This window comes from Oryx dammah, unplaced genomic scaffold, assembly GCF_014754425.2.
Source record: "Oryx dammah isolate SB20612 unplaced genomic scaffold, SCBI_Odam_1.1 HiC_scaffold_10, whole genome shotgun sequence".
In the NCBI taxonomy this organism is placed as follows: domain Eukaryota; kingdom Metazoa; phylum Chordata; class Mammalia; order Artiodactyla; family Bovidae; genus Oryx; species Oryx dammah.
In genome coordinates this window covers 26,669,253-26,688,025 of record NW_024070194.1, presented here as the reverse complement: position 1 = coordinate 26,688,025, position 18,773 = coordinate 26,669,253, and the positions used below count along the sequence as shown (strand labels likewise).

Here is an 18,773-nt window from a genome sequence, read left to right as displayed (position 1 = left end):
GACAGTTTGAGCAGGATAGATGTTAGCTCTTCTCTAAATGTTTGATAGAGTTCGCCTGTGAAGTTGCAGGTGGATTCTGAACCACTGGGCCACCAGGAAAGTCCTTAGAAGTATTTTTGATACTTGTACAGAATTCTGGATTGCCTACTGTTTTTGTTTCAGTTTACTTTAAAGATGTTCTTCTCCTGTGTCTTGCTTGCATTGTTTCTGATGAGAGGTCTGTCGTTCTCATGTTTGTTCTTTTTTGTTAAAAGTCTTTTTTTCCCCTAGCTGCTTTTAAGATTTTCTCTTTATTAGTAGTTATAAATATCTGATTATAGTGTTTTAGTGTAATTTTCTTCACGTTGTTCATTCTCTGAGTTCATTGAACTTTCTTGCTTCTCAAGTTTTTATCCATTGCTCTTCACATTATTTTTTTCTGCTCCTTTTTCTCCTCTCCTTTGAAGGTTCTGACTACACACAGACTAAACCACGTGAAGTTCTCCCTCAGCTCACTGATACTTTGGGTTCTCCCTCCAAACCCCAGGCTTTTATTTCCACTCTCTTTTCCATTTAGGAAAAATTTGTGGTGTTTTATTGTGCTAATTAATATTTTTCTGCAGTGTCTAACTGTCTAATCCTATTCTGTATAATGTTTATAAAAAGGCATTATACTTTTCATCTCTGAAAGTTTGATTTAGGTCTTTTTTAAAGATAAATTCTTAGTTTTAGCATAGTTTTAGATTACAAAAAATTTTCCAAACTAGTTTAGAAAGTTTCCATATACATCCTCAGCCAATTTCTCCTATTTTTTTAATTGTGGTAAAAATCACACAACATAAAATTTACCATCTTAAGCATTTATAAGTGTATAGTTCAGTAGTGTTAAGTACATTCACATTATTGTGAAACAGATCTTCAGAACTCTTCTTATCTTGACCAGTTGAAACTCTATAGCCCTTAAACAGTTCTCCTTTCCCATTTCAGTCCCTGTAACCACCATTCTACTTTTTGTTTTTATGAAATTGACTATTTTAAGCGGAATCATACAGTATGTCTTCTTGTGACTGGCTTATTTCACTTAACATAATGTCTTCTGTGGTTTTAACATCATATTTTTTTATGGTACATTCATCAATGTATCTTAAAAAGTCTACTTGAAAACCAATACAATATTGTAAAGTAATTAACCTCCAGTTAAAAAAATAAATTTGTATTTAAAAAAAAAAAGTCTACTTGAATCCTGTGTCATCTTCTGTCTCATTACTTTTCCATTCTTAGCCAATTTTGAGAAAAGTTTTTACTAAATCTTTCCTTCTCTTGCTTTTCATTTCTGTTTTTTTCTACATCCTGTTTTACATCCCACTCCACCAACATTTCCACTGAAATTTCAGATGTCAAGATGACAATTAACTCTTATTATTAATATCATTATATACACTTCCACGGACTTGCCTGGTAGCTCAGATAGTAAAAAATCTATTTGCAATCCAGGAGACCTGGGTTCAATCCCTGGGTCAGCAAAATCCCCTGAAGAAGGGAATGGCTACCCATTCCAATATTCTGGCCTAGAGAATTCCATGGACAAAGGAGCCTGGTAAGCTACAGTCCATGGGGTCGCAAAGAGTGGGACACGACTCAGTGACTTATCACTTTTGCTTTTGTCCATGTTTCCTCAGATGGTAAAAGCATCTGCCTACAATGCAGGAGACCCAGGTTCGATCCCTGGGTTGGGAAGATCCTTTGGAGAAGGAAATGGCAACCCACTCCAGTACTCTTGCCTGGAAAATCTCATGGACTGAGGAGCATTGTCCATACATCTATTTCTGCTTTATTGACTATGCCAAAGCTTTTGACTGTGTGGATCACAATAAACTCTGGAAAATTCTGAAAGAGATGGGAATACCAGACCACCTGACCTGCCTCTTGAGAAACCTATATGCAGGTCAGGAAGCAACAGTTAGAACTGGACATGGAACAACAGACTGGTTCCAAATAGGAAAAGGAGTACATCAAGGCTGTATATTGTCACCCTGCTTATTTAACTTCTATGCAGAGTACATCATGAGAAATGCTGGGCTGGAAGAAGCACAAGCTGGAATCAAAATTGCCCAGAGAAATTATCAATAACCTCAGATATGCAGATGACACTACCCTTAGGGTAGAAAGTGAAGAGGAACTAAAAAGATAAAAGTGAAAGAGGAGAGTGAAAAAGTTGGCTTAAAGCTCAACATTCAGAAAACAAAGATCCTGGCATCTGGTCCCATCACTTCATGGGAAATAGATGGGGAAACAGTGGAAACAGTGTCCAGCTTTATTTTTGGGGGCTCCAAAATCACTGCAGATGGTGACTGCAGCCATGAAATTAAAAGATGCTTACTCCTTGGAGGGAAAGTTATTACCAACTTAGATAGCACATTGAAAAGCAGAGACATTACTTTGCCAACAAAGGTCCATCTAGTTAAGGCTAGCGGTCATGTATGGATGTGAGAGTTGGACTGTGAAGAAAGCTGAGCACCGAAGAATTGATGCTTTTGAACTGTGGTGTTGGAGAAGACCCTTGAGAGTCCCTTGGACTGCAAGGAGATCCAACCAGTCCATTCTGAAGGAGATTAGCCCTGGGATTTCTTTGGAGGGAATGATGCTGAAGCTGAAACTCCAGTACTTTGGCTACCTCATGCAAAGAGTTGACTCGTTGGAAAAGACTCAGATGCTGGGAGGGATTGGGGGCAGGAGGAGAAGGGGACGACAGAGGATGAGATGGCTGAATGGCATCACTGACTCGATGGACATGAGTCTGAGTGAACTCCGGGGAGTTGGTGATGGACAGGGAGGCCTGGTGTGCTGTGATTCATGGGGTCACAAAGAGTCGGACACGACTGAGCTACTGAACTGAACTGAACTGACTGATGTTTCCTGCTTCCCTGGTGGCTCAGTGAAGAATCCACCTGCCAATGCAGGAGACACGGGTTCGATCCCTGTGTCAGGAAGGTCCCCTGGAGAAGGAAATGGCAACTCATGCTAGTCCTCTTCCCTAAGAAATCCCATGGACAGAGGAGCCTGGTGGGCTACCATCCATAGGGTTGCAAGAGAGTCGGACATGACTTGCACCAAAACACCAACATACATGCTTCAGTCCTTAAACTAACCCTTTGTGGCACACGTACAAGGAAAATATGGCTTGTGCTCAGGACTCTTGAAGACTTTGCACTCTCTCTGTTCATCTGACTATTCATTTGTATCTTTTACTGTCATTTGTAATAAAGTGGTGATGTTGTCTACCTGTATGGAACAAGCACGATCTGAGTTTCTACATGCACGATCTGAGTTTCTACATAACTGGCACGGATGGATTCTGGATATCAAGCAGTCAGTTCAGTTCAGTTCAGTCGCTCAGTCACATCTGACTCTTTGTGACCCCATGGACTGCAACACACCAAGCTTCCCTGTACTTCACCATCTCTCACAGCTTACTCAAAGTCATGTCCATTGAGTCGGTGATGCTATCCAGCCATCTCATCTTCTGTCACCCCCTTCTCCTGCCTTCAGTGTTTCCCAGCATCAGGGTCTTTGCCAGTGAATTAGCTCTTCACATCAGGTGGCCAGGGTATTGGAGCTTCAGCATTGGTCCTTCCAAAGAATATTCAGGGTTGATTTCCTTTAGGATTGGATCTCCTTGCAGTCCAAGGGACTCTCAAGAGTCTTCTCCAACATTACAATTCCAAATTATCAATTCTTAGGTATTCAGCCTTCTTTATGGTCCAGCTATTACATCTGTACATGACTACTGGAAAAACCATAGCTTTGACTGTACAAACCTTTGTCAGCAAACTGATGTCTCTGCTTTTTAATATGCTGTCTAGGTTGGTCATGGTTTTTTCCCCCCTCCCCAAGGAGCAAGCATCTTTTAATTTCATGGCTGCAGTCACTGTCAGCAGTGATTTTGGAGCCCAAGAAAATAGTCTGTCACTGTTGCCATTGTTTCCCCATCTGTTTATCATGAAGTGATGGGATTGGATGCCAATGATCTTAGTTTTTTGAATGAGTTTTAAGCCAGCTTTTTCACTCTGCTTTCACCTTCATCAAAAGGCTCTTTCTTTAGTTCCTTTTCACTTTCTGCCAGAAGGATGGTGTCATCTGCGTATCTGATGTTATTGGTATTTCTCCCAGCAATCTTCATTCCAGCTTGTGCTTCATCCAGCCCAGCATTTCGCATAATATACTCTGCATGTAAGTTAAATAAGCAGAGTGACAACATACAGCCTTGACATACTCCTTTTCCTATTTGGAACCAGTCAATTCCATGTCTGGTTCTAACTGTTGCTTCTTGACCTGCATACGGATTTCTCAGGAAGCAGATAAAGGTGGTCTGATATTCCCATCTCTTTAAGAATTTTCGACAGTTTGTTGTGATCCACACAGTCAAAGGTTATAGCATAGTCAATGAAGCAGAAGTAAATGTTTTTCTGGAATTCTCTTGCTTTTCCTATGATCCAGAGGATGTTGGCAATTTGATCTCTGGTTCCTCTGCCTTTTCTAAATCCAGCTGGACATCTGAAAGTTCTCGGTTCATGTACTGTTGAAGCCTAGTTTGCAGGATTTTGAGCATTACCTTGCTAGCATGTGAAATGAGTGCAATTGTGCAGTAGTTTGAACATTTTTTGGCATTGCCCTTCTTTGGGATTGGAATGAAAGCAATGGTTCTAGAGAAAAAGAATATCTACAGTTGCAGACTAGGGGAATGGTGAAGTAGCAGCTCCACAGGGTGTTGTTAGACCCTTTGTTCAATTTACAGGAATATATAAAAGACTCCATGGACAATTTTTGTTTCCATAAGTAGTTAGTACCAGAATTGACTCAATACTGTTAAATCCTAAAAGTTAATTTTGTTTCAGTTTATTTTAATTGGTATGCTGCATGCTTTTCTTATTTATAACATACCTATAGAGTGGTATCATAGAAATGAATATAAACTAATCAGTGTGATTTATTTGTGTACAGTGAGAGAATCAAAGAAGCTACTGACTATAATTCTGAAAAATATAGTAAAAATTAGTAAAAGAGAAGGGAAAGAATTGCTTTTGTATTTTGATGCATCATTAGAAATCACTAATGTGGCACAAAAAATTTTTGGTGGAAATAAATATAAGGTAAGTTAAACTTTTAAATATTTTCATAATTCTGGGAACTTGGGACTGTAAGTTTCAGTGATTTTTTTTTTCCTCTACAATTCTTAAATAACATATAGATTTTTAGTTCTTTAAATTTGTGTTGTGGAATAACCATCATATTATCAGCCGTACCCTTTCAGATATCCATTAGAATGAATCTCAGATGAAAAATTAGCAGCAGCTACTCAAAACATTTAATGATGAATTCCTGCCAGGCATTTAAAAAATGAAATGAGACAAAGCCTTGTTTTTAAGATACTAAACATTGTGAGAATTAAAGAATATGTCTCAGAAGAAGTAAGTGGCGTATAGAAAATGATGCATAGAATTTGAAGAAAGAGAATGCTCATTAAGAGTCAGATCTGAAGGAAAGGCTATGGAGTTGGACCTTGAAATGGCCTTTGAAATTAATGAAATTTAGATGTTTTCCAGGATTATGGAAAACATAATGAGTCGGATTTGTTTAGGAATCAAGATAACAATTCATGTTCAGTTCAGTCACTCAGTCGTGTCTGACTCTATGCAACCCCATGAATCGCAGCACGCCAGACCTCCCTGTCCATCACCAACTCCCGGAGTTCACTCAGACTCACGTCCATTGAGTCAGTGATGCCATCCAGCCATCTCATCCTCTGTCGTCCCCTTCTTCTCCTGCCCCCAATCCCTCCTAGCATCAAAGTCTTTTCCAATGAGTCAACTCTTTGGCATGAGGTGGCCAAAGTACTGGAGTTTCAGCTTCAGCATCATTCCCTCCAAAGAAATCCCAGGGCTGATCTCCTTCAGAATGGACTGGTTGGATCTCCTTGCAGTCCAAGGGATTCTCAAGAGTCTTCTCTCATGTTATATTTAGGGATATGTTCAGTTGACAAGTTTGGGTGATGCCTGTCTTAGTTTGTCCAGGCTACTGTAACAAAAATACTGTGGTTTGGTGTCTTAAATAAGAAACATTTATTTCTCATAGTTCTGGAGGCCAGAAGTCAGATCAGGGTGCCAGCAGATTCAGTGTATGGGGAGAGTCCATTTTCTGGTTTATCAATGGCAGTCTTTTCACTGTGTCCTTACATGGTGAGGGAGTTCTCTGAGGTCTCTTTTATAAGGGCAGTAATCCATTCATAAAAGTTCTGCCCTTATACCTAAGCATGACCCAAAGGCCTGCCCTCCTAATACCATTCTTGGGGACTAGGTTTCAATGTGTGAATTGTGAGGAGACACAGTCAGTCTATACCATGGAAAAGATTTATGGTAAAAAATAGCAGATAATATGCTTGTGAGGAACCTTTACCAAAATTGTAGGCTAAGACTATAGTTAGGGAGTCTTGAAGTGTCCTGAAGTGTCCTGAGAAGAGTATTTATATGTATTTAAAATTGATTTAAGATAATTTGGTGATTTGGAAAGAAGCAAGTATAGGAAATATTGCATTAAAAATGGAAAGAACTGGGAGAAAATGACACCCCGTTGAATTAATTTAATTTTAGGAATTTACCAGAAAACAAGGTATATCTGTTGCCAAAACATCTGTGCATATTCTTTTTGATGCAAGTGGATCACAGGTACGTGTCTCACTTACTTGATTTCTATCCCTGGTCTAAGTTTAACCCTAAATAATAATAGCACAGTTATAAGTTTGTCTTGGAGAATAAATAAATTTTCTCAGTGCCCCAACAAGGTATATGTGACTTTGTAAACATGTTGTTAATAATAATTTATTTCAATACAGAAGGTAGATTGTTATTCATTAATACCAGTCTTGATAACTCTAAAAATCAGAAATATATGTTCTGCCACTAATGCCAAAGCCTCTTTTATGTCTGTTAACATTTGAAAAAGTGGATGCTTTTTGTTGGGTCACTTTGTAGGATTGAAAATTGTAATAGTACATAGATATAAGACAAAAAGAACTAACCTTTATGAGTGTGAGATGAATGAGTGCTTTATGAAGACATCCAGTCATTTTTGAGGACTTCCTATGGTTTGCACTTTTAAACAATTTTTCCTTATTCTCCAACAGATTCTAGTCCCAGAAAGTCAAATCTCAACAGTTGAAGAAGAACATATTAGTTGGAAAGAAAAAGCTAACCTCCAAGAGGAATTTACTAAACCTCCAAAATATATCAAAAACAGTAATCAAGGGGATAGAAAAAGTAGCCAGCCTGAGGTACATATGGTGTCAAAATCATCATTTATAAAGCATAGGCAAATCATTGTTATAGAAAAATGTATCCAGAATTCAAATGTCAGTAACATTTTAGAATACTTCCCCTGCTTTTTACAAATACAAACAAAAGATAGTGTTTCAGCACACGGTGTTTATATGCAAGGGTTAGGGATTTAGGACAGAGTATACTATATCTATGTAAGTTTCAAACTAGAGTTATATAGGAAAGTACTACTTTTTTCATTTATCCTTTCTGTCCTATCTTTGCACTTGGCTTTAATCTAGAATACAAATTTATAATGTTCAGTTTATTTGCATGAGGAAAAAGCAAAATATTAGGTTCTTTTTCCTCCTCCTCATCCATAAAGGATCTCCTCTAGGCCACATTTGATAGAACCATTTCTCAGACTTTAGGGAACTAAAGTCTAACCTCAAACTCTTATCTTTTGCCTCAAATTTGCATCTGCCTCCATGCTTCAGTAAGATTGCTATTAATTTTTCTGATGATGTCCTTGATTCCAGCCTCCTCTCACCCTATACCTAGAACCAAGGTGCTAGTGAATATTCGTTTATATTTCTCACATGGTTTCCTCCTCATTCTCTTCACTGTTACTCATTTTAGTGTACCTACTAGTGTCTTTGACATTATTGGTCCATCCTGTGAGCTGCCCTGTGAGGTATACAACTGATTTTTCTCATACCAATATTCTGGTAGCATTCTTCTGCTCAGAAAGCCTTGTGATCTCTGTGTTTATCCCATTATATCTAAATTTTGACTTAATTTGAAGACCTTCTGTAATTTAATTTTACTCTTTAAAAATACCCTCCACTTTAGTATGGTCAGTTGCTTTACTCTGTCTTTTTTGTCACACTCATTCTTGCCTCTGTACCTTCATTCATGCTGTTTTTACCTCTTCTTGTCTAAAGTGTACTTAAACTTGTAAATCTTTGTTCATTTTTACTTTCTTGATGGAGCTTTTACTGATTAATTGTTTTTACTAATCTCTCATCTTGCCTGTAACTCTCACAGGCTCCTCCATACATTGTTACTCACTATCCCTTTTTTCTGTGTCCTTCATTAAATTAAAAATACCATTTTGTCAACTATAGTTCCATCAGGTGATTAGATTATAAAGCCTTTTTTGGGGTCTTTTATCAGAATCATAACGAGTACTTATTAAAAATACAGATTCTTAGACTTTCCACCATAAACCTATTGAATCATAACACAAAGTCTGGTAAAGATCTTAAGCTCACTAAAGTTTGAAAAACATTGCACTATTGTTAAATACCTGCTATGTTTTCAATAAGGATTAGCCTTTTGAAGCATTTATATAAATAACTTTTGGGATCCCATTCATTATATATAACACTAGGAACTGTAATTTCTTTAAGACAAATCTGCTGGTTCGGTAGCTTATTTTCTGGTTAATCTTAAAATTCACTTTTCTCCTAGCCTTCCAAACCTTTCCTCCATGCCCCATATACATACCTACTCAAAATTCCATCAGTATTTTTTCCTATGCCTTTTATTTTTTAATTTTTTTTTAAAGTTTATTTTTTATTTTATTTATTTATTTATTTTTAATTTATTTATTTTTTATTTTACTTTACAATTCTGTATTGGTTTTGCCATACATTGACATGAATCCACCACGGGTGTACATGCATTCCCAAACTTTTAAAAAGTAACTATCTTCTGCTTCTTTCCAGTTTGTCTTCAGTACTCCTTTGTATGGCATCCTCTGGAATGCCAATCCCTGGTAGTCCCACCTCTGCTTATCTACTTCAGTTGTTCTTATCAGTCATTCTAAGCTAAAGTTAGAAAATGCAAACCTTTTTGGAACACTAGTTTGTGTGCCCGGAGAAGGTCATGGCACCCGACTCCAGCACTCTTGCCTGGAAAATCCCATGGACCGAGGAGCCTGGTGGGCCGCAGTCCATGGTGTCACTCAGAGTCGGACATGACTGAGCAACTTTCGTTTTTCACTTTCATGCATTGGAGAAGGAAATGGCAACCCACTCCAGTGTTCTTGCCTGGAGAATCCCAGGGACCGGGGAGTCTCATGGGCTGCCGTCTATGGGGTTGCACAGAGTCGGACACAACTGAAGTGACTTAGCAGCAGCAGCAGCTTGTGTGCCTCTGAATCTCTGAATTCCCATTTATTTTTTTTACTCCTGTTTTTTTAGCTGCTTTTTACTCTAAAGGCAGTTTAGTCTTCACAGAATTTTGAAGAATGTTTAACAGTATGAAAGCTTTCACAAACAAGTTTACCTAAATGTGTGTTCCAAACATTGTCCTTATATTGTAGAATAGGAGACTGTGAGCCAGTGGTTAACTATGTAAACTGAGTATCAATAAAATATTTTTAGCAAAAACATATAAAGTTCCTGTATTTCTAAGTCTGGATATTCTTTAAAACAATACCCTCATTTTGACTATTAATATTAGGATAAAATCCTTCAAATCAGACTAAATGCAGAAATATTTGAATATCATATTATTTATAAAATATATCTTTTGTGTGTAGTCAAGGTAAAATGTTATGAAAAATTGTAGGATATTTAATTTCAAGAGAGAATGTGTATTTACTGTGGTTTTTTCCTCATGGTTTAAGATAATTACTCCTAGCAAAAGAAAAATGTCTGAAGCATCAATGATTGTTCCTGGTGCAGATAGATACACTGTGAGAAGTCCAGTACTTTTAGTCAATACATGTAAGTTTTATAACCTTAAAAGATTTCTAACAAGTATTATTTAAAGCAGGCATTTTTAAAATTTAGGAATATTCTGGACCTAATTTACCTAGAGGATAATTTTGAGATAAAAAATTGATAGAGTATGAACCACAGATGTCTTCTGTCAAAAAATATCAAATGTGTGAAAGATTTAATGGGTATCTATATAAGTATTTTTCAAAATATTAATATCTGGCATTAAGAGCTTATTATAATTTAAGCAGGACTCAGCATAACATAGTGGATAAAATGTTAAATTAATCAGGCTGCTTGGGCTTGTTTCCCCACTTCCGGTGTGTACTCCATAGGTAAGTTTAGAACCAGTTTCCTTTCTATGAAATGGGACTAAACTGTCTAACCTCATTAAATTGTTTAAAGGATTAAATAATTATTCGTTAAACAAGAAGTACTGTGCAACATTTAGACCGTGCCTGGTACATACTAAGAGCTAAATAAAAGTTCAAAAATAATGCTATATACTAGTTGCTGTAAACACAGCATTATTTAATCTTTATGACAATTTAATAGTGACCTTCTGTTCCCAAAATCTGCTTGCCTACTGGGAAATTAATGTTTCACACACTTCTCAGACTTAACAAGTACAAAATAAATTCATCTTTCCAGCCTCCCTGCCAGTTTCTCTCCATTTCTTACCTTGGTAAATGGAATCCATATTGAGTTACTCATCTAAATCAGAAACCTGGGACCCATCCTAAAAGACCCCCCTTTTTAACTTTCTTCAGCAAAAAGTATCTCAGTGATAGCAACATACAGTTTTAAAATCTGACAAATATAAGTCCTTTGTCCTCCATTCTAGCAACACCACGAAAAAGAAGAATTAAACCACCACTGCAAATGACGAGTTCTACAGAAAAACCTGGTGTTTCTAAAACATCAGAACAAGGAGTGGATTATGCTGTATCACTTAAATCTAGACCATCTGAAGAAAAAAAGAGAGGAGATAATACAGACAAAGTAACTTTACTTTGAAAGCATTTTTAAATATTACGTTTTTAATCACATTATTGTAGAAATACTGTTGAACTAACTTCTTTTGCAAACAGGGTCTTACTTAAGCAGTGAGTGTCTTTTTTAAAAGTATTGCTTGTAAAATTTTTTTACATATCATTTTTTGTCCTTGAAAGTAAGGTCTTATCACTCACTGTGCTAACAGTAAAATTTAGAAATACTTATTCAACTCTTGGTTTATATGTTCAGTAAGAGAAATGAACTTGCCATCATTCTTGTATTCTGTTGTATGTGTTCTCAGATATACATACAGGATGCAATAAAAGCCTAATGGAGAGGCAGATGGGCTTCCCAGGTGGCATTAGTGGTAAAGAATCCGCCTGCAATGCAGGAGACTGGGTTCAATCCCTGGGTTGGGAAGATCCCCTGGAGAAGGGAATGGTAACCCACTCCAGTATCCTTGCCTGAAGAATCTCAAGGACAGAGGAGCCTGGTAGGCTACAGTCCATGGGGTCACAAACAGTTGGACATGACTAAAGTGACTGAGCACAGCACAGAGGGCAGACAGCTCTCTCTAATCCCAGAGCTGGGGAGGAGGATAAAGATCAGGAGATGTTCTTTTAGGAGACGGAGAGTGAGTTGATTTTTGGAGTCAGTAAAGGCTATTAGTCAGATGGATATCGAGGAGCACATTCTTTCCAGGTAGTTGAAGAAGTGGGACAGAGCAGGGAATGGATAAGAGCAAGTTGTATCTTGGAAAAATAGGTAATCAAGAGATACAGATAAGTTTATAGATGAACAGCTCAAAGTTTTTGTTTTCTCTGAAGGGTGAGGATGTTGAGCTTCTCTTGATGCAGAGGGCTCAGGGACACATGAAGATTTGGAATAAGCACTGAGGGATAGTGGAGAGGGCTAAGAATAAGTACAAGTGATAGGCAGTGTTGAGGGCCCAGTTCACATTAAAGACTATAAATCTTATCATGGCATTAGTTCAGTAATAAGTATAATTCCCTCAAGTTTAGCAGTCTTGGTGTTACAGTTGAAAAAAAAGATGGTGGATGTAAAAAAAAAAATGTAATGGTTATGTGGCAGAAAGATAAGGGTAGAACACACCCTGTACACTTGTACACTTTCATACTGCTCCTCTCCCAGTGTGGAGAACCACTGGCTAGATTAGAGAAGATAGGATGAGGCAGAATATCTTAGCTAGGGAGTATATTTTTCTGATAGTGATGGCATATTTTTATTTTGTCTGAACAAGTGTGTTTATGTGGCTGTGGAAAGAAAGAAGCTTGCTGTCATCAAGAAGTTACCTGTGCAGTGGCCAAAACTTTAAAGATCATTTGACACTTCAGTTCATATGTATATTGAGAAAAGACAGAATAGATGCAGCCTGTGCGATCAAGAGCAATAGATGACATGGCATGGAGGTTCCAGAAATTCTCAGAAAAATTACATTATTTTTCTAGCTATGGCTGAGATCAGAAAATTTGTAGGCTATAATGCCTCCTAATTTGCAATAAAAGGCACTTTCTTGTGTTTTAGGATAAGGGAGTATTCCTGAATGGGCATAATTTTATGAAAGGAACAGAACTACTATCCAACTTTTAATCATAAGGCAAAATTTTAAAGTTTTAAACTTTAATACTCTTAGCTTTTAAAAGTCATTTTCATATACTGCCTTAATTCAAATTTATATTAAAATTTCTCCTGTTTGTAGCCTATCAAAACTGCTAAAGTTGTAGAAAAGACAGAAAATAAGGACACGGAATTCCCAAACCAAAATTTTAGTGAGTACTTTTTGGTTCAATTTTTGTCATTCTTTCTTATAATACATATATATATATATACACACACACATATATATTTTCATACATTAACTTCACTGAGTTTCATTTATTTGAAAAAGATTTATAATGAATACATTCAGCTCTGCAGAGAACTTAGAAATTATGGGGAGGTATAATAACAGCCTTTGTTCCCAAGAAGTTTGGGTCTGAGAGTGGGAAGATGAGATCAATCAATCTCTCCATCCCAATATATGAACTTTGATCAAATTCTACACTTACTTTCATTTAACCCTACCAACTGTATGAAAAAATGAGGATACCATAATTTTTGTTTCATTTAGGTGAACTCCAGGAAATTGTTCTCGATTCACAGGCAGCAGGAAGAATAGATAAACCTGTGTAAGTATGAGAATATCCATCTAGTCATTTAGCCTATAATGTTACTCTATTTAGATGACTGTAACAAATTTAAAAGATCATGTAACAGATTTAAAAGACCATGGCCTATCACTTCATGGGAAATAGATGGGGAAAATGTGCAAACTGTCAGATTTTGTTTTCTTGGGCTCCAAAATCAATGCAAATGGTAACTACAGCCATGAAATTAAAAGACGCTTGTGCCTTGAAAGAATAGCTATGACAGACCTAGACAGCATATTAAAAAGCAGAGACATCACTTTGCCCACAAAGATCCATATAGTCAAAGCTGTGGTTTTTCAAGTAGTCACACATGGATGTGAGAGTTGGACCATAAAGAAGGCTGCACACCGAAGAGTTGATGTTTTCAAACTGGTGCTGGAGAAGACTCTAGAGAGTCCCTTGGACAGCAAGGAGATCAAATGAGTCAATCCTAAAGAAAATCAACCCTGAGTATTCTTTGGAAGGACTGATGCTGAAGCTGAAGCTCTAATACTTTGGCCATCTGACATGAAGAGCTAACTCATTGGAAAAGACCCTGATGCTGAGAAAGATTGAGGGGAAGAGGAGAATGGGGCAACAGAGAATGAGATGGTTGAATGGCATCACTAACTCAATGGACATGAGTTTAAACAAGCTCAGGGAGATGATGAAGGACAGAGAAACCTGGCATGCTGCAGTCCATGGGGTTGCAAAGAGTCGGACATGACTTAGCAACTGATAAATTTAAAGGAAGAGCCCTTTATGTTCTTAGAATGTAGTATTGGTTATAGAACTAATCATCTTTCAAGTATTATGATAGTACCATGGCGAATAGCTTGTATGTGTTTTCTGTATCAACTGATATAACTCTTCCAATTGAGAGACTTAAAATGAATAAAAGCTTTAAAATAATAAAGCATGAATAAGAAATTTAACCAAGTTTAAATACCCATGAAGATATATGTCAGATACCTGAGATGTATTTAGGTAGATCTCAAAATAGAAGCAATAATGGAATTTTAAAAATAATATTCTTTAATAAATTATATAGTAAGTTTTAATTTTCATCATGACTTGAAAATTTTTTCATACTGTAACAAATTTCTATCAATAAACATTGACTAAGAAAAAGTCAAGACCTTATACCAGAGTGATAGGCTAAGGTTTTATAATGAGCAAATGAATTATTTTTCAGGTTACCTGATGTTTTAGACAATACCTGTGGAGATAAAATGCACTCCAAATGGGCATGTTGGACACCTGTAACAAATATTAAGCTGTGTAATAACCAAAGAGCAAGTACTTCATCAAGGGACGCATTTAATCAAGGTGAAACAGTTTTCACTGTATATAAAATAGTTATTCAAGGAAATACTCATTTCTTGAAATGTCTTAACAAATATTTTGGTTTTAATAAATTTTATATATAATCAATTTATAAATTTAATAAGGATTAATTTCTCATTTTCCCACTAGATATTGTTATCAACCAAAAACTTACTAAACAAAAGTCATCCTCTTCAATATCTGATGATAATTCTGAGGAAACAGGAAAGGTACAGTATAGGAAGGAAATAATGGCGCATAACAGAACAGATAAAGCAGAAGCAGATGACTGCCACCAAAGCAGACAACAACCAGGTCACTCTACACATTCGGAGGAGAAAAGTATTGAGAATACCAAGCAGAGTGATTGGTGTATTGAATCTGAAACTACTTTTAAATCAGTTCTCCTAAATAAGACAGTTGAAGAATCTGTGATCTACAAGAAGAAATATGTGTTGTCAAAAGATGTGAATACTGATACTTGTGATCAAAGCCCTTCTCCTCAAAAAAATGCAAAAAGTCATAGAAAATCAGGGAGAAGATTGACGTCTGAGTTTAATTCCTGGGATCTGAAACAAAAAAACACAGTGAGTTTTCAGTGTGTTTTATTTCTGCATACCTATAATATGCCTCCTTAATAACATAAAGTGAAAGAAACTTGATTAACAGCTACAAATTTAATGTTTGTAATTCCCCTGTGCTTTTCTTAATTGAACTGTAGTTGATTTACAGAGTATTACATTAGTTTCAGGTGTATTTACAATGATTCAATACTTTTATAGCTTTTATTCCTTCTAAAGTTATTACAAAACAACAGCTATGTTTCTCTGTGCTGTGTGATTTACCCTTGTTGCGCATCTATTTTATACTTAGTAATTTGCATCTCTTAATCCCATACCCCTTATCTTACCCTTCTCCTCTTCCCCCTCCCCGCTGGTAGCCAAGAAAGTAATACCCTGTTCCTTAATTCAAGGTTAGACTCTGAGAATGAGTGCTCCTGAACTCCTTTCTGACCTCTCCCCAGTCCCATAGTGATAGAACTCAGGTGCCCACTAGTGCATAGCAGGCATGTAAATAGGTATAGCAGTTCCTTGTCTCCTCTTGTTGGGTCTCCCCACTCTGTCCCCCAGATTCTTTTGAATATGGTATAGAACTGTCTTTGGCTCTCTTATGTGCTTATCTTTCTTTTCAGTAAATGGTTGTGTGGTTTTTTCCCCCTGTTTTAACCTACTAAAGTATAGAGACTGTGTTTTGTTCAACATTCGTTTTCCTGTATGGCCTAGCACAGTTTTGCACATAGTAGTGTCTGAAACATTTCTTGGATTTTGCCTTTAAGTTTGACAAGGTTTTTCAAGAAAGGATGTAAATGGGGTGGAGGAAACATGTTGTTCATCCTCATTGGAGCCTCCTTTTCTTCAGATTCATTGTCTGTAGAACATCTCCAAAACAGTTTTAGCTAGTATACACCATATTTTGAGACTGAAAGTTTCCTTTTTGTTGTGGTTACCATAAATCTTTTCTTTGGTCATTGCTATCGAGATGCAGATTAAAGAAAATTTTCTAATGTGAATACATTTCTACTAGTAATAATGCAGTCCTTTTCTTCACTGTGCCTTAAAAGATACAGCATCTGTAGGCCTTCATTTATCTTCCAGAGTATTACTAATACCTGGGTAGCCAGATTTCTGGAGTCAATGTAAAATGTTTATGTATTGGAGCATTTTATTGTACAAGTGAAATATTTAATAGCTAATTTTGCAGTTTTATTTAATTAGATATTATTTAATTTGTCTTGACCAGACTACTCTTTATTTTGTTTTCAACCTGCAAATCACATTTTCTATTTTAGCTGCTTTCTTTTTTAACCAAATCCTTTTGGATATTTTTTTTCTTATCAGTATGCTGTTCTTCTTCCTAGTCTTAGCTGCTATTTAGTTTCTTCAGACAGTGGAAGTAAGGTTTTTGTTGTCTGAGTGTTGATCTGTCCTTCAATTTTAAACTGTTTTCATTAGAATTTAGAATCACTCCACATAATTTTTCTGATTTAGGCATTATTTTTTCCTGGAAGCACCAAAACTTGATCATCTTTTCTAAGCTGCGCTCTGACTTTTTTAAAAATCAACTTGTTTTCAGAAGTTCTTTTCACTCCTTCATAGTGCACTCTCTTTATTACTATGCTAGAGTTTCTGCCACTGTCCTCCAAGATAGTCATCTGTCTGATCCTGTCTTTCACTGGATAAGCCCAGAGAAATAGAACGTCTATAGTTCAGTAGTACAGATTTCCCACATTGACTCCAATTTTGTCAGAGTTCTTAATACACTCTTTTAGGGGAGGTTTGTTTTTGCCACATTTTTATCAAGGTGAGTATACCCTGTCTTTATTCTGGTAATCTCAAGAAGAGGTAGTAATAACTTATTATTTACTATATATAAAAACATATGAACTTAAAAAGTGATTAAAATAGTATATTTTATGTCATGCTATATTTGTTCAGTCACTCAGTTGTGTCCAACTCTTTGCCACCCCATGGATTGCAGCACACCAGGTCTCCCTGTCCATCACCAGCTCCCGGAGTCCAACCAAAACCATGTCCATTAAGTCAGTGATGCCATCCAACCATCTCATGCTCTGTCGTCCCCTTCTCCTCCTGCCTTAAATCTTTCCCAGCATCAGGGTGGCCAAAGTATTGCAGTTCGAGTTTCAGTGTCAGTCCTTCCAATGAATATTCAGGGATGATTTCCTTTAGGATTGACTTGTTGGATCTTCTTGCTGTCCAAGGGACTCTCAAGAGTCTTATCCAACACCACAGTTCAAAAGCATCAATTCTTCAGTGCTCAGCTTTCTTTATGGTCCAACTCTCACATCCATACATGACTACTGGAAAAACTATAGCTTTGACTAGGCAGACCTTTGTGGGCAAGGTAATGTCTCTGCTTTTAAATAAGCTGTCTAGGTTGGTCATAACTTTTCTTCCAAGGAGCAAGCATATTTCAATTTCATAGCACCATCTGCAGTGATGTTGGAGCCCAAAAAAATAAATTTGGTCACTGTTTTCACTGTTTCCCCATCTATTTCCCATGAAGTGATGGGACCAGATGGCATGATCTTATTTTTCTGAATGTTGAGCTTTAAGACACCTTTTTCACTCTCCTCTTTCACTTTCATCAACAGGCTCTTTAGTTCATCTTCACTTTCTACTATAAGGGTGGTGTCATCTGCATATCTGAGGTTATTGATATTTCTCCCGGAAATCTTGATTCCAGCTGTGCTTCATCTAGCCCAGCATTTCTCATGATGTACTCTGCATATAATTTAAATAAGCAGGGTGACAATATACAGCCTTGATGTATTCCTTTCCCAGTTTGGAACCAGTCAGTTGTTCCATGTACAGTTCTAACTGTTGCTTCTTGACCTGCATACAGATTTCTCAGAACACAGGTCAGATGGTCTGGTATTCCCATCTCTTGAAGAATTTTCCACAGTTTGTTGTGATCCACATAGTCAAAGGCTTTGGCATAGTCAATAAAGCAGTAGATGTTTTTCTGGAACTCTTGCTTTTTCGATGATCAAATAGATGTTGGCAATTTGAACTCTGGTTCCTCTGCCTTTTCTAAATCCAGCTTGAACATCTGGAAGTTCATGGTTCACATACTGTTGAAGCCTGGCTTGTAGAGTTTTGAACATTACTTTGCTAGCATGTAAGATGAGTACAATTGAGCAGTAGTTTGAGCATTCTTTGGCATTGCCTTTCTTTGTGATTGGATTGAAAACTGACCTTTTCCAGGCCTGTGGCCACTGCTGAGTTTTCCAAGTTTGCTGGCATATTGAGTGCAGCACTTTCACAGCATCATCCTTTAGGATTTGAAATAGCTCAACTGGAATTCCATCACCTCCACTAGCTTTGTTCATAGTGATGCTTTTTAAGGCCCACTTGACTTCACATTCCAGTATGTCTGGCTCTAGGTGAGTGATCACACCATCGTGATTATCTGGGTTGTGAAGATCTTTTTTGTACAGTGCTTCTGTGTATTCTTGCCACCTCTTACTATCTCCTGCTTCTGTTAGGTCCATACCATTTCTGTCCTTTATTGAGCCTATCTTTGCATGAAATGTTCCCTTTGTATCTCTGATTTTCTTAAAGAGATCTCTAGTCTTTCCCATTTTGTTGTTTTCCTCTATTTATTTGCATTGGTCACTGAAGAAGGCTTTCTTATCTCTCTTTGCTATTCTTTGGAACTCTGCA

General features: G+C 37.0%; 1 protein-coding gene across 1 annotated transcript in view; it reads left to right on the top strand.

The window, feature by feature from the left end:
• Positions 1–18,773, top strand: part of SYCP2 (synaptonemal complex protein 2) — a 68,443-nt gene that overhangs the window by 18,823 nt on the left and 30,847 nt on the right. The window contains exons 11-19 of the mRNA XM_040248707.1: positions 4,981–5,129; positions 6,627–6,701; positions 7,160–7,306; positions 9,925–10,024; positions 10,863–11,020; positions 12,735–12,804; positions 13,146–13,203; positions 14,399–14,532; positions 14,680–15,116. Of these exons, the coding sequence (XP_040104641.1) occupies positions 4,981–5,129; positions 6,627–6,701; positions 7,160–7,306; positions 9,925–10,024; positions 10,863–11,020; positions 12,735–12,804; positions 13,146–13,203; positions 14,399–14,532; positions 14,680–15,116 (1,328 nt within the window). The remainder of the gene's footprint in view (positions 1–4,980; positions 5,130–6,626; positions 6,702–7,159; positions 7,307–9,924; positions 10,025–10,862; positions 11,021–12,734; positions 12,805–13,145; positions 13,204–14,398; positions 14,533–14,679; positions 15,117–18,773) is intronic.